This window comes from Pristis pectinata, chromosome 33, assembly GCF_009764475.1.
Source record: "Pristis pectinata isolate sPriPec2 chromosome 33, sPriPec2.1.pri, whole genome shotgun sequence".
NCBI classification, from domain to species: Eukaryota; Metazoa; Chordata; class Chondrichthyes; order Rhinopristiformes; family Pristidae; genus Pristis; species Pristis pectinata.
In genome coordinates, this window is record NC_067437.1 from 12587440 (window position 1) to 12614790 (window position 27351).

The 27351-nt window shown below is 39.1% G+C and overlaps 1 protein-coding gene across 5 annotated transcripts in view; it reads right to left on the minus strand.

The window, feature by feature from the left end:
- The window catches only part of LOC127585464 (RNA binding protein fox-1 homolog 2-like), a 240821-nt gene that overhangs the window by 79171 nt on the left and 134299 nt on the right, over positions 1 to 27351 (minus strand). The window contains exon 1 of one of the 5 annotated variants that reach the window (XM_052042930.1): positions 4063 to 4204. The exons of the other annotated variants lie outside the window; for them this stretch is intronic. Within the exon in view, the coding sequence (XP_051898890.1) occupies positions 4063 to 4089 (27 nt within the window). The 5' untranslated portion in view covers positions 4090 to 4204. Of the gene's footprint in view, positions 1 to 4062; positions 4205 to 27351 lie in introns of those variants that run through there. 5 annotated transcript variants of the gene reach the window in all.

A 27351-nucleotide genomic window follows, 5' to 3' on the forward strand; every position in this document is an offset into this window, starting at 1 on the left:
TGGAAGATGATAACTGGTAGATCCACTAAAATTTAATAAATGCTAATGATGCCTCATACTGTACAGTAGCAAAGAGGGCCCCATTATTTTAGAGGTTGGGGGGGGGGAGAAGAGAAGAAAAACAGGAACTATATACAAGTTAACTTGACAAAGACAGAAGAGAAAATACCAGAATTTCTTATTAAAGGAGTGGTACAGGGGATTTGATAATAATAGGACTGGGCAGAATCAACATCGAATTACGAAAGGATATATATTTGTCAAATCTGTCACAGTGTTTTTTTTGAAGCTTTAACTAGCAGTATAGATAGGAATGAATCAGTTGATGTGGAGTACCTGGATTTTAAGGAGTTCTTTGATAAGGTAGCAAACAAGAGATGGATAAGCAAAATTAAAGTGCTCGGTGATAAAAGGGTAATAAACTGATCCGAATTGAGGATTAGTTAATGGAGAGGAAACGTTGGAGCAAACAGATCTTATTTGTGTTGGGAGGATATGACTAGTAGGATATCATTGGAATCAATGCAATAGGCCCAGCTGTTCACAACCTATTTCAATAATGTAGATGAGGGAATCAAGTATAATATATCCAAGGTTGCTGACAATACAAAGTGAGGTAGCAGCATTGCCTTTGAGAAGGATGCACAGAGGCACCCAGGAATTTTGGAATAGGCAAGGACATGGTAGATGTAATGTGGAAAAATGTATGGTCATCCATTTATATAAAACGGACAATTTTTTTTAAAATGACGAGTGTGTTTGTATTCACAAGAATTTGGAGGTCCTTGAAATATGAACTACTTAAAGTTAACAGGCAGGTATGGCAAACAAATTGGAAGGCAACAGTATATTTGCCTCCGGTTCAATTATATAGGCTCCTGGTGGGAACAGTAAGCACAGGTCAGACCTGAGGAAGGATAAAGGAAATGATGTGAAGATTCTTCAAAGTGACTCTTGAGATTATGAGCTTTCTGTACAAGGAATTAAACAGACTGTGCCTATATTCTCAAGTTTACAAAAATGAGAGATGATAAAAATTGAAACACAAAATTCTTAGGAGTGGCACAGCAAGTAGAGCTGCTGATCTTTGGTGCTGTCTGTGTAGCGTTTGCATGTTCTCCATGGGTTTCGACAGCATGGGTTTCCTCCGGTTGCTCTGGTTTTCTCCCACATCCCAAAAATGTGTGGGTCGGTAATGTTTCCCTTGGCTGGGGCGCCTAGAACCAGGATGACATCCCATTCCAAAGACGTATGGGTTAGGAAGTTGTGGGCATGCTACATTGGCGCCGGAAGCATAGTGACACTTGCGGGCTGCCCCCAGAACACTCTACGCAAAAGATGCATTTCACTGTGTGTTTCGATGTACATGTGACTAATAAAGACATCTTATCTTGTCTTATCCAAAATAAGAACTTGGCCATTCAGGACCAAGATGATAAGTTGATTTTTGGAATCTTCGAAAATCAATACCCAAGAGGTCAGTCATTGGGTATATTCAAAACAGAGAGTGATAGATTTTTTTTAAAATATGAAGAGAATCATGGGATATGGGATTAGTGCAGGAAAGTGGCACTGAGCTAAAAGATCAGCCATGATGATGAACAGTGGGACAGGCACAAGTAACCTCACCCTATTTCTAATATTCTTATTTTATGTTCTGCATGATCTGTCACAATATTTTGTTCTTATTTTCATTTGAAGCACCATAAGATTTATAATTCCCCAAAATCAGTCTTCTGAAGTGGTATTTTGCTACCTCACTAACATTTTCATAGACCATTTGATGATTTCCTATTCTGGTATTGAGCAACTCGCTGGGAAAGAGAGGACAACATGAATTTCCATCTACATGAATAAATGCCCAACAAATACTCAAGAACCAGCATACCCTAAACAAAAAATATTAAATCTGATCTTTTGTTGTTGCATGTAGATACGTTTGAAAACTAGACATAAGCACAGAAGCATCTTTGACCACGTACCATCCAAAGAATGTTTTCCTCTCTGAGACTTATTATCCCATATCCCATGCGGATAACCGGCAGCAACTAAGCCAATCAACCTCAATCATTAATTTCAATTACATAAATTTCAAAAGCAGTTATTAAATTGACACTGAAATGATTATTTTAATATAAGCAGATTTTAGTCATTTAATATATTACAAGGCAAGAACTGTTCAGACTGTTAAGTGCAGGAAAGAAATATTAAAAAAAAAATGTTTGTTCTGAATTCACAACGCTGCACCAATAACCGAAAGGTTTCCCTTCTCACTAGAAAATTTTCTTCCAGTTTTCTTCCATTTGGAAAGGTGATATTTTGCAATGGCTTCACTTCCCACATATCAACAGTCCATTTTTCCTGCGTGAACCTAGAAAGACGTCTGCAGGCCGCCCAACTGCAGGGAGGCACAAGTGCCTTACTCAATTGAAGTACACATGCATTTCCAGCATGGAACACTCAGAAGCAATCAGGAGTGAGAACTGTTGCAATTTTTTTTTTGCTTTCCTCATCATTCTTAAGGCTGATACTTGGAATTTCTATTGTGCATGTAAAGCACTGGGGTATAATGACATAGATTTAACTGCAGTTTCTAAATTTATACAGGTTTCATCGTTTATACAAATCTTTTTAAAGAAGCTCAGTGCTTTAAGGTCAGAATTAAAAGTCACCTTGTGTCGTTTGAAATTAATTCAGTTACTACCTTTGTCAGTTCAAACTATCAATGGAATATTTCAAGTGAGATATGAATTACAAAAGACAAAGTGGAATAATAGCATTACCGAATATCTGGAATGAAGGAGATCAGAATGAATGACATTAATTTAAAAATAATTCATTGGCACAACCAACAACTTATCTCAAATTAAAATCTCTTTCATTCATGTAGTGTAAAAATTACTTAACTTCGATATTAGACATACTGTGTGCAGGGATGGTAGAATTTCATTGCAAATTCTGTTTTCTTCCAGTAAGAACCTTCAATCAGGCTCTTTCTGGAGCATCATATAAAATATGTCCTAAACCACATTCCCTAGACTGCAAAAGCCATTGCTGCTTCTTTGTGTAATTGATATAATAACATTAGGTGTGTGGTATTCTATGCAGAAAGTACAAGAAAACAACCAACACAGAGCATTCACCAAAAATAATGAAATTATATTAAATTAAATCTGTGTTCAAAGAGGATAATAGCTTTGGTCTAAATTATCACACGTAATTATGTCCCATGTATATATATTTTTTTAGTTCCCCAGCTGACTTCTTTTGTTTGCTAAAGATCAGAAGGGAGAGGGCCTACACCCACTTGCTCAAATTTAAATCCAGTCACTAGGCAGGTAAATGAAGTTAGGAAGAAAATCAAAGAAATTACCAAACCAACTCAATGTTGCAAACATTTCAGTCACAATGACCACAATAATTTATAACCCTAAAATATGAATATGAAGATGGGAGCTGCTGCCACTCTTAAAAATTATTTGATCCTATGCCAGTAAAATGGATTCAGACTGAAAAGCTGTTTTTGGTTTATTATGGCTCCCTACATCTCTGCTTAACAGAACTGCTGGAAATGCAGAGAAAAGCACACACGTACTAAAATGAGAAGCAAATTCAGCATGCACAGGGTTAAATATCCTGTGCTTTGTCTCGATTACTGCAGTATACAGACAAGGAGAAAGGGTTCTTTAAATAAATAGACAGCCGAACCTCGGTTTTACACAGGACAAGAACATCTGTAAATTTTTTTACTCTATCAGTCAGGTTAGTCAATTCAAACGATTTCAGTTTTTTGGTGACGTGATCACAGGAACTGGTTTATGTTTAAAAAAAAGCGACTTGATTTTCTGATGGATTTTACAAGTCTTGATGCCCGAGAATATGGAAAACACAAGGAATGCAAGCAGCCTCCCTGATAACCAACAGAAAGCACAGAGCACGGCAGACAATAGAAGCAATGATTCATTCTGTACAAATAAAAACTGCACGGCACAGGCACATGGTTCAACTCACACTTTCTACAAACATTTAGAGACAACAGCAGCTAAAATCACTAAGATATACCTGTGAAACCATCGTCTTTCTCTCCATAAACCAAGCAAACCAAATGTGAGTAATTCCTGATTTAGCTTGACTTTGAGACACAGATTGCACAGATTGGCCCCTCTCTTTCCTCTCCTGTTATCTCCCCCACAGCAACTCCCAGATCTTGGCCAGATGGCTCGTGCGGGCTCCGCCTTGCATGCCATGGGCTATTAATCACAACTAGCCACTCCCCCACCAACCATTCCACACCCCCACCACCCCCCACCCCCGGTCTCCGAACCTGATACCTGATCCTCACAGAAAGAAAAAGCAGGAAAGCCAGCCCAGTGTCTGCACTCTCCCAGCACTCCCCGAGGTGAATTAAGACGACATTTCTACACGCAGCTGCTTATAATGCCAAGCCCAGATATGTTGGATTTAACTTCTTACCAACCTTCTGGAAAAAAATACATTTGCTTTCTTCATTTAAGAGCACTAAGTTTTTCCTTTCTCAAAAATGTTAAAAGCTTTACAACCTGAAGTACCTCAAAGGCATATAACAGAAGTCTGTTCATTGAAAATCCCCCCACAAATATGAATATCTGAATACCTTGCCTTTTCTCCCCCTTCGGCACCTAAATGATGCCTTTAGTTTACTTTCTAAGGTCTCGATAGCAAGCAATTCAGTGGACCAATATACCGAGGAAATGTCACAAACCATGCAAGTCATTAAAAAGTACTCAAACAAAGAGCAGCTCTCCACAGCACCTCATTGATGCTCACTTACATACAATGGACAGCTATAGACTGATAAATAAGATACTGATTCTCAAATTCAAACTCTCAATTGCATTGAAGAGGCATTAAAGGAAAAAAATTATATTCTCACATTCATGTGGTGAAAGGGTGCAGGGAGATAGTGAGGGGAGGGGCTGCTGGTGAGGGCATCTTATTTCTGAATATTCATAAGACAATGAGCACATTTACTTTGCACATGTTCTACATTTATGACCCATTGACTAATCATTTGAGTGTCACATCTGAATCTGCAAAATAGAGCAGGTTTTGCAACTTTCTCTTCCTGGTGCTTACACTCATTAGCATATGGATTCAGAGGTGCCAGCCCCCAGTAACACCTCACTAAGAGTCCAACCAAGAAACCGAGAGTCATCTATTTAACCACTGTTGTTTCACAGATGATTCTGCACTTAAGATGAACAATTTGAATTAATTTAGCATCTTTAACACTGTACACTATTTCAAATTGCTTCATTGGAACTTTCAAATATAATTTGACAGTGAGCATATATTATGTTTGTCTAACATTTGGCATGGGGAAGTTTTTAGAAGCAATAAAGAGTAATTGAGCACTTGGCTTGATGGGAATCAAGAGGTCATGTCAAGTAAAAGTGAATTTTTTAAGCAACCCACAAAATAGACTGAGACAGTCAATGCAAGTAGCTTATATGGCCTTCCCGAAGGCTTTGAATAATGTTTTTCCATAAGAATGTTAGGTGACGTATGAAGACAAAATATTGTGCAGATTAGGAGATCAGTTAGGCCTTGAAAGATGGATTTGGTATTGCAGGTATGGACTAGATTTTGAAAGTTACTTGTGATGCCCTACAAGGATCCAAGTTGGGGCAATTCACTATATTTATTGATTACATGATTAGTAAAGTGCGGTATGACCAAGTCAGCAATAGCACAAAAACAATGACATTCTAAGAGGGGTGGATGGCGGCATAAAATGAAAGACAGGAATAAACTGATCTAGCGAAGCAGGCAAAACTATGGCAAGTGCATTTCAATGCAGGCAAGCTATTCATTTTGAATTAATAGATACTTTTTAAAGTGAAAAGTTAGATAGAGTGGAAATCCAAAGAGATTTAGGAATCCATGTACACAAGTGGAATAAGTAATAATCAGAAAGACTAATCTCAAAATGTAGAAGGCTAGAATAAAGCTGAGGAACTAGTGCTACAGCTATACAGACCTGATACAAATTTTTGACCTGAAATATCAACAATTCCTCCCTCCCTCTCTCTCTCCCACCCCCTCCCCCCCCACCACAGATGCTGCTTGATCCACTGAGTTCCTCCAGCAGATTGTATATTGCAATAGTTTCCTGATTCAGCCAAACCTGTTGTTGCCTGCACAGTTCTGGGCATCACCCCCGAGAATATAATGGCCTTTTAAGTGTGTAATATAGATTTATCAGAATGTTAGCAGAGCTCCAGGGGCTAGATTCTGAACAGAGATTACATTAATATTCTGTTCCTTGAAATACTGAAGCTTAATGAATAATTTGATTGTTGTATTTAGATATAAAAGGAACTGTGAGGGTAAATGGAAAATTTGACCACTGGTGTGATGCCTAGGACAAGACAGAAGAAAAAGAAAAAAAATCAAAGCCAGGTCATTCAATATAGAAATTTGGATCATGAGAAACAGAATGAGTAAGCCTGCTCCATCTTTCAACAAGATTACACAGATTTTCCTCCTCAAATCCACTTTTACATGTTATTTCTATAAGCTTTGATTTCTTCAGTGTCTAAAAACATATATATAGTCAATGACTAAGCACCTACTGCTGTCCAAGGCAGGCAATTCCAAAGATTCACAAACAGAAGTAAAGAAATTTCTTCTTATCCCAGTTCTATATGGGTTTCTTCAGGCCAAAGCATTAAAAGCAATAGATGCCAATTCAATTAGTTATTTTTAATACAAGAATGGATTTTTGAAGCCAAGTGTTACTTTTTTCATTTACTGAATGTGGAACATCACTGGCAGCCCTGCATTTATTGCCTATTTCAAATGGCCCTTGAGAAGCTCATGATGAGCTGCATCCTGGAACTGTTGCAGTCCTGTTGGTGAAGGTACAGCCACAGTATAAATTATGCAGTTTCAGGACTGAGACTCGGCAATGCATGAATGAATGGTGATATATTTTCAATTCAGGACAATGGGCTGCTTAGTGAGGAATTTGGAGATAATTTTCCCATCTGTCTTCTGCCTTGCCCTTCTTGGTGAGTGATCTTGAGTTTGAGAGGTGCTGTCAAAGCCACCAAGCTATTAACTGTAGGGCACTTTATAGATGTACATGGTGAATTCATGGTTTGCCAATGGTGGATACAATGCCAATCAAGTGGAATGTTCTTCCCTGGACAGTATTAAGCTATGAGTGTTATGGAGTCACGTAGCATGGACAGGGGTCCGTTGACCCACCAAATCCATGTTAACTATCCAAGCACTCATTTCTAGCAAATCTCCACTAATCCCACTTTATTCTCCCCCATATTCCCTTCAACTCTCCCCAGATTCTACTACTCACCTGCACACTAGGGGCAATTTACAGTGCCCAATTAACCTACCACCCTGCAACTCTTCAGGGCATTGGATGATATTCACACGGCCACAGGGTGAATGTGTAAACTTCACACAGAACAGCAGTGGAAGTCATATTGAACTCAGGTCGCTGGGGTTGAGAGGCAGGAGCTCTACTGGCTGTGCCACTATGTACTCAGGAGTTATACACATCCAGGCAAGTGCAAAATATTCAATTACATATCCTGTAGATATCGGAAGAAGTTTAGTATCAGGAAGCGAGTTGCCCATCACAGGATGCCCAAGCTTCCCTTCTGTTCTTGTGGCATGCTGCACTTACCTAGTTGGTAAGTGCCATTTAGGGCAATGGCAAACCCCAGAATCTTGATAGTGGGTGATTCAGCATTAGCAATACCATTGAATATCAGTCATAGGTGGCTAGACACTCTCTTGTTGAAGCTGTGTAATGCCAATGTTGTTTGTCATTCATCAGCCCATGCCCCAAGTATTGCCTAAGCCTTGCTGTGTGCTGGTAAGGCCTACTTCATTCTGTGGAGGTGTGAACAGAACTGAACACTGGACAATCAGGGAGTATCCCTATTCATAAGCATCTGACAAAATGAAGATCATTGATGAAGCAGCACAAGACCATTGGGTCTAAGATCCAGCCATGAGAAAATCCAACATCCATAACAATCCTCTGCAAGATACAATTCCAGCCAGTGAAAAGTTTTCCCTGAGTCTCCTTTTGACTTTAGTTTTACCAGAGCTCCTGGATACCAAAATCTGTCAGGTGTTGTCTTATTGTTAACAGAAGACACTCTCAGTTCATCTCTGGAATTCAGAATATTTGTCCATGCTTGGACCTAGGCTGTACTGGCATTTGGAGCTGAGTAATCAGTGGTGAAACCCAATTTCAGCATTGGTGAGTAAGCCTACAGGTGAATGCTCTTCTACAGCACCACTGACAACAACTTCTATCACTTTGTACAACAACTTCTATCACTTTGTTATCAATAGTTCGCTGTAATGGCGGAGTAATTAGCTGATTTGGATTTGTGAATAGGACACATAGACATTCTTTTTGCATTGTTGATTAGATCCCAGTGTTGTAGCTGCACTGGATCAGAGAGAGCTTTGGCTAGCTTTAGAGCACAAGTCTTCAATACTAAAAAGCAGGGTGTTCCCTGTCTCCAAAGCCTTTGCTATACCAAGTTCTCTAAATCATTTTCAGAAATCACGTGGAGTGAATCAAATTGGCAGAAGACTTGCTTCTATGATAGCAGGAATTTTGGGAGGATGGATTAATCAACTTGGCAGGTCTGGCTAAAACCTGCTGGTAAAACCTATAGTAAAACTTTGATAATCCAGTAACCTAATATTTGGAAATCCCAAAGGTTCAGCAATCTGGCTCACCAGGTCATGTTTTCCATGCTCCCTTGAAAGTCACTGTAGCCCCAGTTCACATGCTCCCTTTCAAACACACCAAGGCCCATTTCCCATGCTCACTTTAAACATACTGGGTTCACTGGATAATTTACTATAACATTTAATAATAATTATAAGCAGGTTGGGATATTGATAGAATAACATTCAATAACTTGCAAAGTCAGCTAGTCTAGCACCAAAGTCCCAAGTATGCCAGATTATTGGAGTTGTTCTGTCCTTTGACCTTTTTATGCAACAAGCGATGATACATGGTATTGGAACCTCCTCCTCATTACTTATTCAGTTGTTTCCTAACTATGCACAACTCAATGAGAGAGGCTTGCAGACTTAATCTGATCATTTGTTTGTGAGATTGCTGTTTTTGTTCAGCACGTGCGGTTCTGAGCTCTGGTATTGAAGAGTTGACAGCTTTTGTTTTAGATACAGCTGGCGATGCTGCGGCATGCCCTTTTACACTCCTCACTGAACCAGACTTGGTCCCAAAGATGCATATTCATGAAGGATATACCAGACCAGGAGGTTACAGACTGCAGAAAAATACAATTGTGCTGCTGCTGACAGCTCACAGTACCTCATGAATGGCCGATTTTGAGCCGCTAGATCTATTCTGAAACATTCATTTACCATGATCAGTAGTGCCATACATGATGGAGGATGTCCTTGAGTGAGGTCAGGCTTTTGTATCAAGGACTATGCAGCGATTGCTCCCACAATATTGTCATTTACAGATGGCTTTGCAATAGGTAAATGGGTGATGATGAGTTTAAGTAGATTTTTCCCTTGTTTGCTTGCTCTAAACTTTCATAACTTGGTTGGCTAGGTGTGTGGTGGTTCTAATGAACTGCTCTTGGTGATGGATATTGAAGTCCCTCATCTGGAATACATTCCGTGCCCTCACCATCCTCGTTTTACCTTCTAATTGTTCATCAGCTCAATGAGGATGGTAGGTGGTAATGAGCAGGTTTCCTTTCTCATATTTAACTTGATTCCATAAAACTTCATGAGTTAGGCATTCAACATCAAAGACAATAGGGCTACTTTTTCCTTATCCTGCTGGTAGGATAGGACATACCCAGCAACTGAAGGAGTTTAGAATACTAGCTTAAAGGAATGATTTCAAGGGTGGAACTGTACTCTTTGCTCTATGTTGAACTTTGCTCAGCTAGATTTTGGGACAGCTCTCCTAATTTAGACATCAGTCCCAGACATTTGTAAGAAGAATCTTAACTGTCCTGATAGTGACTAAGCCATGTCCAAAACTGATGCCTTTGTTGATGCTGTGTGTTTGCAGAGTTTTATTCTTCCTTTTGTTTTAACACAGCACTTTTTGTTTTGAACACAGTGGCTTCCTATGCCCTCAGAAGGCAGTTAAAAGTCAACCACATTGCTATCAGTCTGCGCCTGGTTATGGAAAGCATATTACCAGCTGAAATCAGATGAATTAATGAATCCAGCAGTTTCATGGTCACAAAAATTATTTCATTAACTGAATTTGAATTCCCTCATTTTTTGTGTCAGCAAATTCGAAATACATGTTCAAATCCTAATCCAAATCTTTAGACGATAAATCTAGCAATTTAAACACTGCACCAACGTTCCTTATTTAAGGGATATGATGCCAAATGGATGGAGTTAGAATTCATCTCAGCCATAGTTCCGCTGAACTGCCTAGCTTGCTCCTGGTCCCGATCATTCAATTCAACTATACCATCAATTACCATGCCATTCAGGAAATTCTTCGACAAATTATTTAACACCAGAGATCAGAAGTGATCAATGTACACAAATGCTATAGACAACTTGTCTCCCTCTAACACTACCATCTGGGAAAACGTTAGTACGCTTAGATAATCCTTGAAAAGCCAAAATACATATCTGTGTTATATTTCTTTAAGATTACTATCGTCTTTGCTCAATTTAAGACCAACTATGAAGGTCATTTTGAACCTTAAGTATTAAACCCTATACTCCTCCATTTTTTTAAATTTAAAATTTCATAGACTGACAGCTGCACACACTAACAGGGGAAGCAACCTGCATTTGAAGTTTGGGCATTGTCATTCTTAGCTGGCTAGCCCCATTCACAATTTATGTCAGACGGAAAGGACTGATGGTATTCAAAGTAGATAATAACACAAAAAAAGTGAGAGAATGCACTAAAGCAGGTTTGCAGAGTTCTTAACAACAGTTAATACTTCCAATACATACAGCTACAATTCCAATAAATTCTACCATTGTGAAAGCATTAAAATTAGATCTTTGTTCAACAATATTAGGATGTACCAGTAAGAGCTCTGAAAAAGGCTATTTGTGACTGGTGAATTGGGACTGCTGATAGCTAAAAAAAACGTAAATCCTGGAAACACTCAGCAGGTCAGGCAGCAACTGTGGTAAGAGAAAAAGAGCTAATATTTCAGATCAAAAAGTTTTCATCAGAACATTTTGTTATTTACTGCTGGTATCTAACTGGGGTTGCCAAACTACTGCAATGTAAATACTGAGCAGATCATGTGTATCATCTGATTGAATGTTTTCCTCAAATGTTGCTATGACAAATCTTCCTCATCCTGAGGCATTGATGTATGGTTCCAAGACTGTCAGGAATCTCTAGTATCCATCTTCATATCCATGGTTGAAGATTAAGCATAGATGGGTCATTCTGGAAGCTTACACAAGTAATTACCATTGACTGTGGAGCTCTTTGTTCTAGACTTCTGCACAAAGATTAACCTTTGTGGAGAAGAAAGGTTCAAGTTGAAGTACAGCTGCTCATTTTATTTTCTAAATTCCAGCAAGGAAAAGGCAAGGAAGTTAAAACAGGCAAAATAAAATCTCTTGTAACCATTCCTCCTACAAATGAAGTTGATAACTACTTATTACAGTTTATTGCAAGCTCACCCTCTAATACTTCCCTTCCACAGTCATATTTCGCATCAGCCTCAACCTGTCCCCTAACTAGAAGAGTTCCAATTGCCAGTTAATTGTCCAGATTACCTAGAAAATGAATAGGAACCCAAACCAATTCTCTTCTCTGTCACCATACCACAGACTATTTTGGGATTTGTATGGAATGGCTTGGGGTGATGGTAATCAATAGGCGAGTACCAACATTACCACAATGAAGCCCCTCCTATCTCTCAACTGAGATCAACAAGGAAATAATCACAATGTTGAGCAAAAAACAAGCTGCTGGAGGAACTCAGCAGGTCAAGCAGTATTTGTAGAGGGAAATGGACAGTTGATGGCTTGGGTCACGACCAATATTGTTTCATTTCCTTTAATACTTAGGGTGGACAGTAGTTCAACTGGTAGAGCTGCTGCCTCACAGCTCCAGTGATGCAGCTTTGATCCTTTGGTGCTGTGTGGAGTTTGTAGGTTCCCTCTATGACCGTGTGGGTTTCGTCCCACGTCCTCGAGACACACGAGTTGTTAGGCAAATTGGCCACTGTAAATTGCGGCTGGTACACAGGTGAGGGGTAAATCTAAAGGGTGTTGATCGTTATGTGGGTAATAAAGGGATGAGTGGAGGATTAGTGTAATGGATGCTTGATGATTGGCACTGACTCGGTGGGCCAAAGGGTTCGTTTCTGTGCTGTGCAGCTCAGTGACTCTCTATGATATTCAAATATTTAACAGCACTGTCTATAAGTCAATCTTAGTAGCTCATTTATCTGTGAAATGCAAGGGCAGTTCAAATGATCAGAATTTATTAGCATATGCACAATTTCTATATAGTTTATGACACATGCTATCACTAACTAAATGTAGAGGATGTCTTTGACATGCCCACCAATGTAGTCTATACAGATTGTGGGTCTTGGGCACAGGATAGGAACAAGCTATTCTTTCACTGTTCATGGAGATGGTGTAGCTGAGTATTTAAACTAAAATCAATCTTGTGTAGGTCAGCAAACACGATGTTTTGTTAACCTTTGCAATGCTGAAAAAAATCTAAGCATCGAGGTTACACTTAAAGCAAGTTTCCTATTGATTGGCAAAGACTGAACTTATAGTTAAATGAATTCCACACCAACGATGTGCACCCACATCACAACTGATACTAAATTCACAAGGTTCTCAAGGAAATCAGTGGCCACCTTCTTTCCAATGCCACAGATGAAACTAGCAAATCTATATAATCCAGGAAGTTAATCTTGAATGTTCCTATTTTCCATCAGGATATTATACTAATGGTTTATCCTGGTGTCTGAGAAGTCAGTCAAGGCCACTGTAAATGGTCTTCAGTGCTGCAACAGCAATCCTTCATTCCACCCTGTGCTTATCTGCCTGTATACACTCAGTCTCTGCGATTTGTTGACTAATGAAGCATTGGAAACCACTTTTTTTCATTGAAATTTGATAAGGTGCTACATAAAAAGTTATTGCACAAGATAATGGCTTGTTGGATTAAGGGTTAACATATTACAATGGATAAAGGATTGGTTTACCTACATAAAGGAAAAGGAATAAATGACAATTTTCATGTTGGCATGCTCAAATTAATGGGGCACCTCGGGTATCAGTGCTGGCTCATCAGCTCTTTATGATCTATATCAGTGACTTGGATGAAGGGACTTAGTGCCAATATTTGCAGATGGCTCAAAGTGGGAAATTAAATTGTGAGCTGGGCATAATGTCTCCAAAAAGGGGTATGGATATGTTCTGTGAGTGGACAAAAAGATGGCTGACGGAGTACTATATCACGGTGAGATGTTATCTGTTTCAGTAGGGAGAACTTAAGTGTTCTTAAAATGTTGTCAAATTTGACTAACTTTATTTCTTGTACAAGGGCAATGGGCAGGTACAGGAAGTAATTAAAATGACAAATGGAATGCTGGCCTTTATTGCAAAAATGGAGTACACAAATCTAGCTACAACTGTACTGGTGCTTGGTGAGCCCATATCTGGGGTACAATGTACAGTTTGGTCTCCTTATTGAAGGAAGGATGTTCTTGCCTTAGACATGGTGCTGCAAAGGTTCACTAAAGGGGATTGTCTTATGAGGAAAGATTAATTTAGCAGAATGGGTCTAAATTCTCCTGAATGTTAAACAATAAGAGAATCTCATTAAGGCATAGAAGATTCTGAGGAGTCTTGACAGAAAGGATACTTCCCACAATAGGGCTGTCATAAGCTAATAGTGAGAGACTCAGGATAAGGGGTCTACTGCTTGTCCAAAATGAGAAGGAATTTCTTTTCAGAGGGTTGCAAAACTAAGGAATTCTTTATCACAGAATGTTGTGGAGAATGACATATTAGGTACATTTGAAGCAGAAGTAGATGAGATCTTTGAACTTGAGAAATCAAGGCTTATGAAAATTGGACAGGAAAGTGAAGAGATGATCAGCTACAATCTTACTGAAAGGCAAAGCAGCTTGAGGGTCCACATGGCCAAACCCCTGCTCCAACCTTGTAATTTCATTAAGAATTCGGCAGACTCACGCAGCAGTCTTCCAAAACAGCTCACTTCAAAGCAGAATCCGAGGTGTTTGTATATTACCCATATCACTTTCCCACTGTACAGAATTGGTCTCAAGATACTTACACACCTAAGTAGAGCAAATGAGCACAAACTTCACAAATAGAATCAACTTCATTTTCAAGAATTTGATTAGTACCGTTGTGCTCTTTTGTTGTCTTAAAAGCTGCCAGCACTTGCATAAGCAATTCAGTGAGTTAACAGTGAAAGAAAGAAAGACTTGTCCACCGCTTTTGTCCATAGCTGCAGTACTGAATTATTAGTTCTTGACTCAAGTTATGAACTGTGCAACAAAAATAATGAGGTTAAATATGTCAAAAGGAAGTAAAATTATGTTAGCCTAGAAATAATTTAACTCACACACATTCTTGAATTCAGTTAAGGCATTTACATTGGAGTTTTCCAGCTATTAACTCTTGGTTAGTTGGATAACAATTTGTCTGTGAAAGGCCAGCTAACACTAGAAAAAACTGTAATCTTGCACCGATTTAAATGAGGTGGCTGGAAAAGTATTCTTCCTTTTCAGGAAAACAAATTGAAAGATGAACATCTACCTAGGACATAAGCCGGGGCCTTGCTGATGAAAATAAATTGGTTTGAAATGTTAACCCTGTTTTTCCCTCCACCAATATTGTTTGACTGACTCACTGAACATATCCAACATTTTGTTTTACTTCAGTTTTCCTGATCTGCAGTAATTTAGTTTTGGAAACTGTTTTCTTACAGAATATCACATCTATTTCTTTAATTTAGATAAAACAATTTCCTTTCTTAGGAAGCAGATGCTGGGGTATAGGGCAAAGAGCTGATGGGACTCACTAAACAGACAATTTTCCAGTAGATATCAGGTGCTGAAAGCCAGTTACTGCAGAAGATGATAGCCACTGAATCCAATGCTGTCCATACTATCCATTTATTCACTTTCACAGTCCAATAAAAGTCACAGGCTAACACATGTAAAAATCTGGCTGATTTGTTTCCTCCATTCCCTAGTTGAGAGGCACTGAGGCTAGTTTTTAAACACCCATGCCAATATCAGCAAAGCCAGGGCAAACAGGATATCAATTGATGCATCTTATTGGTTTGTACAGCCAGTGCAATATTACAGTAAAGCACTATCAAAGTTGCAAATTTTCGTATGTGGAAGAAGAGTAGCAATGCGCAAAAGTTAAAGAAACAGTTGCAAGAGCATCTCTGAGGTACCTTTATCAATTCTAAAGCCAGGATGGGGGGAAAAAGTGGGGCTTGTGCTGCAGGGCCAGGGCAAGATTGCAAACATGGCATGGACAAAGCTAAAAATTGCTTTAACAAGAATAAATTTTAATTGTGTGTTAGGGCAATGGCAGCCAAATATATTTGAGAAGCCAACTAAGCTTAAGTTTATAAACAGGCAGAAGGCTAGCCATGGTAGCATGTTCTTGATGAATCTGAAGGTGAGAAAGGCAAGAATGAAGCACAGGTAGAATCAGGCAGCAGTATTGTGACAGAATAAAAACAGAAAATACTGGAAACATTCAGCAGGTTAGGCAGCACCAGTAAAAAAGAACTGGGAAAGTGAGAAAGCAAGTTAGCTTAAAGTTGACGAGAGGGTTGGAGAGCAGTTGATAGGACAAAGAGAAATTCCCTGATAGGGCGATGCCAGGTAATCCTAATGGTTAGAGAAGGTGTCTGTTTAATAAATGAATGAGGGCAGTTAGGAGTGAGAGAACAAAAGGACTTGTCAACTCTAAAATGCAGGTCAGAGGTGTTGCTGAAACCAAAAGGTGGCCAGAAGTGTCCAGCAGATCATGTGGTGTCTGTGGAGAGTGAAAAACAGCTAATATTACACATGGATAACCTTCCAGCACAACTGGATAGTTTTGATATATTCAGAAAAATCAATTTCTCTGAAATTGCTGAATTCAATCTCAAATTATTGTTTCTCAAGCTAATATTGGGTTTCACTGTAACAATTTGGGAGACCACAGAGTGGGAGTGGAATGGAGAACTGGAAGCCCAGGGTTGCCCTTGTGAACTGAATGTAGGTGTTCTGCAAAACAGTCACTCCATCAGAGTTTGGCTTCTTCATTGTTGAGAAGATCACAATGCAAGCACCGCAATGCACTAAATTGGAAGGGGGCAAGCGAATTGCTGTTTCACTTAAAACAACTAGATTCCTGGATGGTAGGAAGGGATGGGATGAAAGAGGAAGATGCATTGGAAACACAATCTATCCCTTCATCTCCAATGATGCTGTGTGACCCACTTGAGCTCCTCCAGTAGTATTTTTTTAAATACAGAGCATTGGTTGGGAGATAGGTGTTGGGAACAGATATAGATAGCTTGATCCCATGCCTGAATATCATTGAGAATCTCCAAAGGAATAATACAAGTTTGAATGCACTAGAGAAACTCTGGCTATGAGTTAGGTAAGATTGGAATTAAGTACCAATAGTCTCATTGAAAGAGACAACACAGAGAGAAAGAAGGATGATAGTGTTGTCAATTGTATTAAAAATTGAAGATCAAGATATAATGCACATTTTTAAAAGATGTAATATGCGAATGAGCTGCACCCAAACTGGGATCTTCCTAATTTGCATACCCTAGCTACTGTCTGCATTGGATTTGCTGAATAGCTAAAAAAAACACCTTTTTTCAAATTTTAGTTTATACTATCGACCTTTCAGAATACAATAGGTGGGGATATAGCAGATTAAATAATAAAATTGTGGAACTGAATTGGAAAATGCAGATTCAAGGGAGAAATGTAAACGTAACATGGTTGGTATAATGCCAGGGAAAAAAAAGTGACATGAAATTTTTTGCTCCACACATTTCTTTTACAACTCAAGGTTTAGATGACAAACTAAAAAATGAAGTTTATGATCAGCATAGTTGTTCAATTTTAAAAAACTTTCATTTGATTTCTTCTTTTTGAATAACAGTAGTCCATCAAAAATGATACAAACCAATAGTAGATAAAACTGCAGCATAAGAAAAAAAATCAAATGTTTCTATATAACCTCTTTGAAAAACCACATCACATTGAATTTAAGTGCAGCCATTTATTGTTACACTGGCAAATGTGGCAGCCATTTTATACATAGCATGGTCCTACAACAGCAGCAAGATAAATGATTAGTGATGCTTTCCATTGAAAAAAACATTAACTCCCTTTTTCTTAAGAAATATGAGAGATTTTTTTTAAACTGAAAAGATCAGTGAAGCCTCATATGCACCTTGAACCTATCTTAACTTCTAACTTGGGCAAGAGAACATGACCAAATAAGCCAAGCTAATACTTATTATTAAAACACTACAGTTAGATATTATCTAAGGCTCAGATACTATTAGATTACCAAGCTATACTGTTCTCCACACCAAGTAGAATTAGTTCAGGTAGTATTTAACCCTCCATTAGATTAATCATCATTTAAAATAAAAACTAAGTGCTTGCATATTGTAGTACATCTCTTCACTCCTTCCCTATTTTTAGGGGACTGCTTCAGTTATTGTCAGTCTTCAGACATCTTCCCAGAAGGTCAATTCTTTACGTACATGTCTACACTGGGTGTGATATTCAACTGTGGAATACATAATTGAATCTCAGACCCGTTCTTATTCTCACAAGTAGCTCATCCTGCATTAGTTATTGGACGGATATCAAAAATTTGAATGTTGACAGATTTCTTGCTCACCATCCTGCAACACTCAATTAAAGGTTAACGGCCAGTTTTCCCTTGTCTGAAGGAATAATTTTCTCTGAACACACAGCTTCAGATCATCTTTCATGTAAACAAAATTCTTCAACTCATTTAAATATTATACTGTGCAGCATCTGTTTAGTATATTTCACTTAGCATTGAAATTTCCAGTCTAACTTCAGAAGCACTGCAAGCACATTTACCATGTATGGCCAAATATCACAGCCTTGTGTTGTATTCTTAAAAAGTGTTCACAGTTGAAGTTCACGTTACATTAAATTTTATTTAAGATTGAACCAAGATAAGCACTTTGCCTTAGTACATATTTTGGACCAACAATTAAGATTTTAGCCAACAGGTTTTGTAATTTTGCAGTATTATGATGTGATCTTTACATCTCGTGTGATTAATACTGTTATAACAGTAAGGCTTTTGTTCCAAATATTCAGCAACTGCTGATTTTGTTGCAGAGTGTAGTTAAACTGAATTCAGCACTTGTACGTGGGTCAACCCCCGAACAATTCTATTAGCTTCAGTGTTGCAGCCGTGGTCAACACAATGCCAAAATCTACCGTGTGATACAATTTTAAAAAGTTAAAACACTTTGTGAAATTGGCCCAGTTATTGGTATCACTTTGACCACACTTGAGCATATGCAGCCAGATGAACAAGGTTGCACAAGATATTCTGTTTTTATCTAAAACGCATGAGTACTACAGTGAAACAAAAACATGTACCTGCAAAAATGACATTGCTCACATGCTCAGGCTTTTTACAGAACTGAAATACTATGCTAGGGCAAGTGCAATCTTGCTAGGGTGAACAACAGTGCCATATTCAAGAGAACTTAGAAATCCTTTATAGAACAAAGGGAAATTACTTAAACCACTCAGTGAATTATTTAGATTTAGTGGATTAAACATTTTTGTTAACGGGGAAGTGCGAGATAGGACATGGACAACAGAGGTTTGGATGACTTTAAGTTTAGAGAGAGAAGAATGACAGTGGTGGGGTGAGGGTAGGTGACCAGGCAAGAATGCATTTAACAGTTAAGTCTTAGAGCCAACAAAGATGCGATTGACTTTCAGCATCAAAATGTTGAAGGGGATGGAGGTGGAAATGGACAATCTTTGCGATAGTGCAAAGAGCACCAGCAAAAATTCAGTTTCAGACAGTAATCCAGAAATGGGATGAAATGAGGAGCCAGAGGTTAGAATTAATAAAGGGAACATAGAATGGCTTCAGCCTTCCCATTTCTCAAATGTATACCATTTTGGATATTGTTAGGGGGATTGGGTGGGGAGGTGGGCAGGGAACTGCCTCTGCAGTTCAGCAGGGTGGTCAAAGTTTAGGCGAGCAATACTGATAGAGGACTCTTCAGAAAGGGGCACAGATAGGCATTCCTGTGGCTGCAAGCAAGACTCCAGGTGGTCTATTCCCTCTATGGTACCAAGACCAAGGATAACACTGAGCACATGGCATTCTGAAGGGAAAAGGTGAGCAGCCGGAGGCTGTGGTCCATATTGGAACTAAATACATAGGTAGGAAGGAAAATGAGGTTGTGCAAAGATAACTTAAGGAATTAGGTAGAAACAGGAATCTAGTGCTGTAATCTCAGGAATACATCCTGTGCCATGTGCTAGTGAGGCAAGGAATAGGAAGACAGTACAGTTGAATGTGTGGTGAAGGAACTGGAGGGGCTTCAGGTACATGGATCATTGGGCTCTCTTCTATGGCAGGGAACGGGTTGCAGCTAAACTGAGGGCACCAATATCCTTGCAGGGAAGGTTTGCTAGTGCTATCTGGGAGGGCATTCAGGAAGAATGGGAACTAGAGCTGGAAGCCAGCAAATGGAGGGATTTAGGGGAAGTTAGAGGTTAGGTCAAGTAAGTCTGAAAGGAAAGACAAGCAGGGCTAGGTTAATGAACACAGTGGGACAGATGGGCTGAAGTATTTACTTCAATGCAAGGAGTATTACAGGTAAGGCAGATGAACTTAGACCATGAATTGATGCATGGAACTACAATGTTGTGGCCATTACAGAGACTTGGCTGAGAGGGCAGGGCTGGCAGCTCAACATTCAAGGATTTAGATATTTCCAATGCAATGGAGAGGGATGTTAAGTTGCAATACTGATCAGGGAGAACGTCACAGCTGCACTTAGATAGAGGAGATATTCTGGAGGGTTCATCCTGTGAGGCAATAAGAGTAGAGCTCAAGAATAAGAAAGGTGCAATCAATATAACAAGGTTATACTACAAGCCTCCCAATAGCCCACAGGATATAGAGCAACAGATATGTAGGCAGATTATGGAAAGACTTGAAAGCAACAGGGTTGTTGTAGTGGGCGACTTTAATTTCCCCAATATTGACGGGAACTTCCTTATTGCCAGAGGCTTAGATAGGGCAGAATTTGTTAGGTGTATCCAGAAGGGTTTCCTGAGACTGTATGTCAATAAGTCTAAGGAAGGGACCATACTAGACCTTGTATTGGGAAATGGACTTGGCCAGGTGATTGGAGTTTAAGTGGGATATCATTTTGGGAAAAGTGACCATAACTCTAAGTTTTCAGATCATTATGGATAAGGATAAGACAGGACCTCAGGGGAAAGTGCTAAACTGGGTGAAGGCTAATTACAATAGAGTCAGGTAGGAGCTAGGGAGAGCAGCTGTTATTGGGCAAGTCCACATCTGACATTTGGGAGCGATTGAAAGGTCAACTGGTCAGAACTCAGGACATGTTCCTGTGAAGAAGATGAGATTTTGTAGATTTAGTGAAAAAGGAAGTACATGCAAGGTCTAGGAAGCCAAAATTGGACAGGGCCCTTGAGAAATATAAAGGAAGTAGAAAAGAACTTAAACAGGGATTCAGGATGGCTAAAAGGGGCCATGAAATGTCCTTGGTGAGTAGGATTAAGGAGAATCCCAAGGCATTTTATACACACATTGAAAAGATGGTAGCTAGGGAGAGGGTAGGACCACTCAAGGGCAAAGGAAGGAATTTTTGCCTGGAGCCAGAGGAGGTGGGCAATATACTCAACAGGAACTTTGCATCAGTATTCACCAAGGAGGAGGACATCGAGGATAGTTAAAGTGGGAGGGGTATGCTGATACTCTAGGGCATGTTAATATCAAGGTGGTGGTGTTGAGTCTTTTGAAGAACATTAAGGTGGATAAGTCCCCAGGGCCTAATGGGATCCACTCTGGTTCATTAAAAGAGGAGATTGCTTGGGCCTTGACAAAGCTTGTTGTATCCTCCCTAGCAACAGGTGAGGTCCTAGAGGTCTGGAGAATAGCCAATGTTATTCTTTTGTTTAAGGGCAATAGGGCTAAATGAGGAAATTATAGGCCCGTGAGCCTTACATCAGTGGAAGGGAGATTACTGGAGAAGATTCTTAGGGATATGATTTCTTCACATCTGGAAAAACATGGACTATTTAGGGACAGTCAGCATGCCTTTTTGGGGGGGGGGGGTGCGGAAATCATGTCTCACAAATATGATTGAGTTTTTTTGAGGAGATGACAAAGATGATTGATGAGGGTAGGGCAGTGGATGTTGTCTATATGGACTTTAGAAAAGCATTCAACAAGGTACCTCATGGTAGGCTCATCCAGAAGATTAAGACACATGGGATCCATGAAGACTTGGTAGATTGGATTCAAATTGGCTTGGCTTGGCCTGGCCATAGAAGACAGAGGGTTGTAGTGGAGGGTATTACTTTGATTGGAGGGCTGTGACCAATAATGTTCTGCAGGGATCAGTGGTGGGACTTCTGTTTGTGATGATTTGAATGAAAATGTAGGTGGTGTGATTGCAAAGTTTGAGGACGACACAAAAATAGGCAGAGTTGTGGACAGCAAAGAAAATTGTCAGAGGATACAGCAGGATATAGATCAGTTGGAAATATGGGTAGACATATATGGACATATACAGAGGTCTAGCATATTCAAAAAAAAGATAAATCACCAGGCCAGAAAAAGGGGAAATATCAAAGGCTTTGATAATTTTTCCAATGTTCTTTGGCAACAGCCTGATTGCCAGAGGACTAATTTTTTTAAATTTTTAAGAAGGAACAAAGGATAGACTCTGTAATTGAAGGCTGGTCTGTTTGACATTGTTAATAGACATAGAACAGTACACCACAGGAACAGGTTCTTTGGCCCAGGATGTCAGTGCTAACCATGATGCCAATCTAAACTAATGCTATCTGCCTGCGCACGGTCTACATACCTACCTTCCCTTCCTGTTCATGTGTCTAAATGCCTCTTGAACGTCAATTGTATCTGTTTCCACCACCTTCTCTGGCAGTACGTTCCTGGCATCTACCACCGTGTATGTAAAAAAAACATGCTTTGCACATCTCCTTTAAACTTTCCTCCTCTCACCTTGAACCCATACCATTTAGTATTTGACCTATTCACCCTGGGAAAAAGACTCCTACTATCTATGTCTCTCATAATTGTATACACTTCCATGTGCTAGCCCCTCAGCCTCCGATTCTCCAGTGAAAACAATCTAAGTTTGTCCAACCTCTCATTATAGCTAATACTCTCAGATCCAGACAACATCCTGGTAAACCTCTTCTGCCCACCACATCCTTTCTATAGTGTAACAACCAAAACTGCACACCAAATGTAGCCTAATGAAAGTTTTATACAGCTGCAACATGACTTCCTGACTTTTGTATCCAATGCCCTAACTGACGAAGGCAAGTACTCCGCATGACTTTACACCATTTCCACTTGTCTTACCACTTTTAGGGATCTCTGGACTTGGGAAAATTGTTGGCAAAACATCTGAGGAGTGGCACAAACCCGCATTTAGGGAAGCACAGTTTATCTAGGACAACCAGCATGGATTTCTTAAGGCAAGGTCATGTCTGAGTATAAATAAGCTTTTTTTGAGTTACTAAGGAATGTCAATGAGATTAGAGCATTTCATGGTGCAAAAGTCCCACGTGGCAAACTAATCAAGAAAGCAAAAGCCCATGGGATTCAATAGAGAGTGGCAAGTCAGATAAAAAATTGGCCAAGATGCAGAAAGCAAAGTTTAATGATGAACAGGAATTTCAGTGACTGGGGGGCTGTGTGTGGTGGGGTTTCCATAAAACTCAGTACCAGGTTCCATGCTTTGTTACTGTATGCATACAGGATTTGGACTTAAATGTAGGGGCCACAATGAACAAGTTTGCCATCACCACCAAAACTGGCAGTGCGCTTGGTAGTAAGGAAGAAAGTCCCAAGTTATAGAAAGATATCAATGTACTAATTAGGTGGGCAAAAAAGTGGCAAATGAAATCCAATCCAGAGAAGTGTTGTGCGTTCTGGGACAGCAAATAAGGCAAGGAAATACATAAAAAATGGTAGGGTACTAGGTAGTTTAGAGGAATTGAGGGGACTTGATGTCCACAAATCCTTAAGGTAATTAGAGAAGGTGGTTAACACAAAGCATACCAAATATTCACCTCAAATGGTAGAGGCAAGGAATGCAAGAGAAGGACATTCAAGCTCTAAGCATATAAAACTATTTGTTAATACTCTACTTGTGGCCTATGTTCTGTTCCGGTCAGCTCTCTACAGGAAGGATGTAATATTACCAGAGAGGAAATAGAAGAGATTGATGGGATGTTGCCAGGATTCAATAAATATAGTTATGAGGAGAGACCATCTATACTGGGTTACTTTCTTTGGAACCAAGAGGAGATTTAACTGAGGTATGTAAAAATACGGGGACCTTGACTGGATTTACAGAAAGGAGCCATTTCATCAGCAGAGAAGTCAGTAACTACAGACATAGATTTAATTAGTAGGAAGATTACAGGGGAGTTGAGAAAAAATTATTACACTCAGTGAATAGTGCTGATCTGAAGGATGCCTGGAAGGGAAGTGAAGCAGAATTCCTCACATTTAAAAAAAATAGATTAACAGTTTGAAGAGTCATAACTTGCAAAGCATCGATCTGAAGAGCTAGGAAGTTGACTAATCTTGTCCATTTTTGGCTAGACTGGACCAATGGGCCTCCTCCTGTACAAAAAGTATTTATGATTCTGTGGATCTTTGTTCCTTAATGGAACAACGGGAAATACCATGGGTGCAACCAGGTGACAGACAGGAATAATATCTAAGAATATAACTAAGAAAATTAAAACAAGATTTCAAACTAAAATCCTTCTGCTGCCTTGCAAGTAGTACTATTTTAAGCTTGGCCTGCCTGAGCAGCCTGCAGCTAAACATTCCTGTCCATCTGTGCCCATCACTCCAGCTGATTTAGAAAGAAGTTGCATCAGCAGGATTAAAACCATGTCAACATCACCATTTATGAAAAGTAATTTTAACTTTAAAAACAAAATCAAAGAAAATTAAAATCACATTTATCTGCATGTACAGATATTTCTGAATAAGCTCTATGTTCTCCCCTTCCTTATTTACAGCACACTTTCTTAAAAAATCTCCCATTTCCATGCATTCAAAAGAGTGAAACAATCCTGCGCCTATCTAGTAAGTCAGAGGTTTGTGCAATGTTGCCACAAATGTTTGCACCATTTATCAACTTATCCATATGGGGCTATATCAGCCCTTTGGTAAGATACAGTGTGTATGGGTGCAAAGTTCCAAGATTGTCATCTAGTAAGGAGGGAAAATAACAAGTAGAAACTGCACTCTGCAAGGGTGGCGACATATTGATATGATCACCACAAGGATGGAGAAGAGTTTAATAGTTGAGGCATACAATACAGGAATACTGGTTGCGCAGACACATTATATAAATATGTTTTGCAAAGTCAACAAGATTTTATACTTTTATACAAATCTTTGATATAGTTTCATCATCAATATTGGAACTCGAGTTCCTCAAAGATATCCATAATTTATAAGATTTAATTTTGCATCCATGTTACATACATAGTATATTCTTAATTTAGGAATCAACAGAACTCGTCATTCTTCCAATAGAGCTGCATTCTTCCAATAGATTCAATCTCACTACAAAACTGCACGGAAGAATGAATCCTTTGGTTTTACCCCTTATTTTCTCCTCTTCTCTCTCTGCTCATTAATTCAGTAGGTATAATCTCAAATAGCACTTGGGAGAGGTACTACCATTAACTCACCGAAGTGAAAAAAGCACTTGCATTTATAAAGTACCTCATCATGTCCTCAAGACATCTCAAGGTGCTTTATATCCAATAAAGTACTGAACTGCAGCTAATATTATTCAAGTAGTCATTCTACATGTACAAACCTAGACAGCGAGTAACATAATATGGAATTAAAAAGGGGGAAATCACAGCTACAACCAAACCAATCCTCCACCTCATGTCTGCACTTACAAACTTACCAGCAGCAGCAATGGATAACATAAATTTGGCAGATTTTCCTTCAACATTGAGGCCAATTAGAAATCCTCTGAAGCCCAACTAGCTCCACACAAACTATAGTAGATCAATCTTTTGATCTTTTCATTCTGAAAAGCCAAGTTGACTTGCGTTGCATTTCCTAATTGTGTCATCAGAGAGCTCCCAAATCTTTGTTTAAAATTATTCATACAGTCAGTCCCCATGTTACAGACATTCGGGTTATGGAAATTTACCCTTACAGAATTCACAAATCAGTAACCAAAAATTCAAGATATGGAATAAAATTCGCTCTCACTGAATCTGTGTGGGAATAAAAAATAAATAAACACTTTTTTCAACTCGCATTTCTTGACGCATGTGCAGATGACTCGGCTTTGCGTTACGAAAAATCATGACAGCTTGTTTTCTAGGGATGCAACCCACACCGACCCCCCCACCGTAATGCCTTTGCTTAACTATATTTACATGATGCCATGTGGCCAATTTACCAAAGGTTTAGGTTTTTAGGAATTTACCCATGCTTTAGAAGCAATCTAATCCCTCCTTATAAAATAGTATTTCAGTATTATTGACCTTACCAAAGTAATTTTAAGCACAGCAAGTATATAAATTGTGTCTCACAACTACTATACCTATATGAAACTAATAATAAAACTGGCTGCACAATGGTATGCATCAATGCAGCAAAAGAACTCTTTAAAAATTGGGAGTTTGAAATGCTATACTACAGCCTCCCCTCTATGGAAATTGTGGCAGTACTGCTTCAAGATATATAGAACTCTGCAGTGCAGTACAGAAATAACCTCAGAGGATTCAAGCACATTTTAATCAGAAATCTTCTTGACTTAAACTGTTTATTTGCTGGTCTACGAACCTATGCTGGCTTTATATTGTTGAGACAGAACATATGACACCCTCATCAAATCCTAGGATAGTTTATAAGAAATTACCACTGGCTCGGCCCCAGAATAACAGACTGAAAAGCATGGATTTCTAAGCCAGTACTCACCTGTAATACAGGGTAAGGATATTCCATACAGTAGACACTGAACATGCTTACAAGTTGCTGTAGGACACTCGAATTAAGGAGAACCAGGGCAGTATGGCTGGGGTGTGAGTGAATTAGTCTATCCGTCAATCGTGAACAGCTGTTTAAGGATTTGTGATGCACACAGTGCAGGCCTTCAGCAACGTGAGGAGGGGAGGTTTTCTGCCCGGTAACGTTTTCAGCTGTTGCAATCAAACTTCTGCAGATTAACCCTCAAATCCTGGCCCTGAAGACCGGGTCTGTTTGTAAAGAAGGCATCTGCTTTCCCCACCCAAGAACCTTTTTTAAAAAAAAGCAATGCGTCTGCATAGTAATAGACATGAACAGGTGCACACTTGTCACTTTAGCTCAAACAGGCGTCACTTTTTACAAGCCAAAGCTGCAATGCCTTTCAAGAGGACATTCTAATCAGTTTCATACAGTATATTGTATCTTTCTTGATGTAGCAGCTTAGAAAAATACAGCTAATTTTGTTGAATTTCTTTGTGTCAGTGTAAGGGTTTCCATTTGTAGTTTATCAAAACATACTTATGTTTAATCATTGGCTTCTGCCAGCTTGAAAAGTTACAAGAATTGCAAACATTTTTAGTCAGGGCCAACTTTTGAAACTATATTTCAATTAATATTTTTTAAAAATCAAACATCTTCACACCATTAGAGAGAGAACTTCTGGATAGCATATTTGCTTGAACAACCCTAAAAATCATTAAATGGAAATGAGTGTGAAATGTAAATGCCTTTCTTGTGAATATAGTCTCGCTTGCCTTAAAGTAAACATCTTCTAGAGTCAATTGCATCTCTCGCAATCTGTATCTGCCACAAAAGGATCAGCGGTTCAGAGGACTGGCACGTCATGAGACATTTCATAATACAGTGAACTGCACACTAATTGAAAGATATCTGTGGCTTTACTTCAATACAGGAGATTCAGCTGATCATATTCTAGTCCTGAAGTCAGCCATTTTAGGTACAAGTCTCATT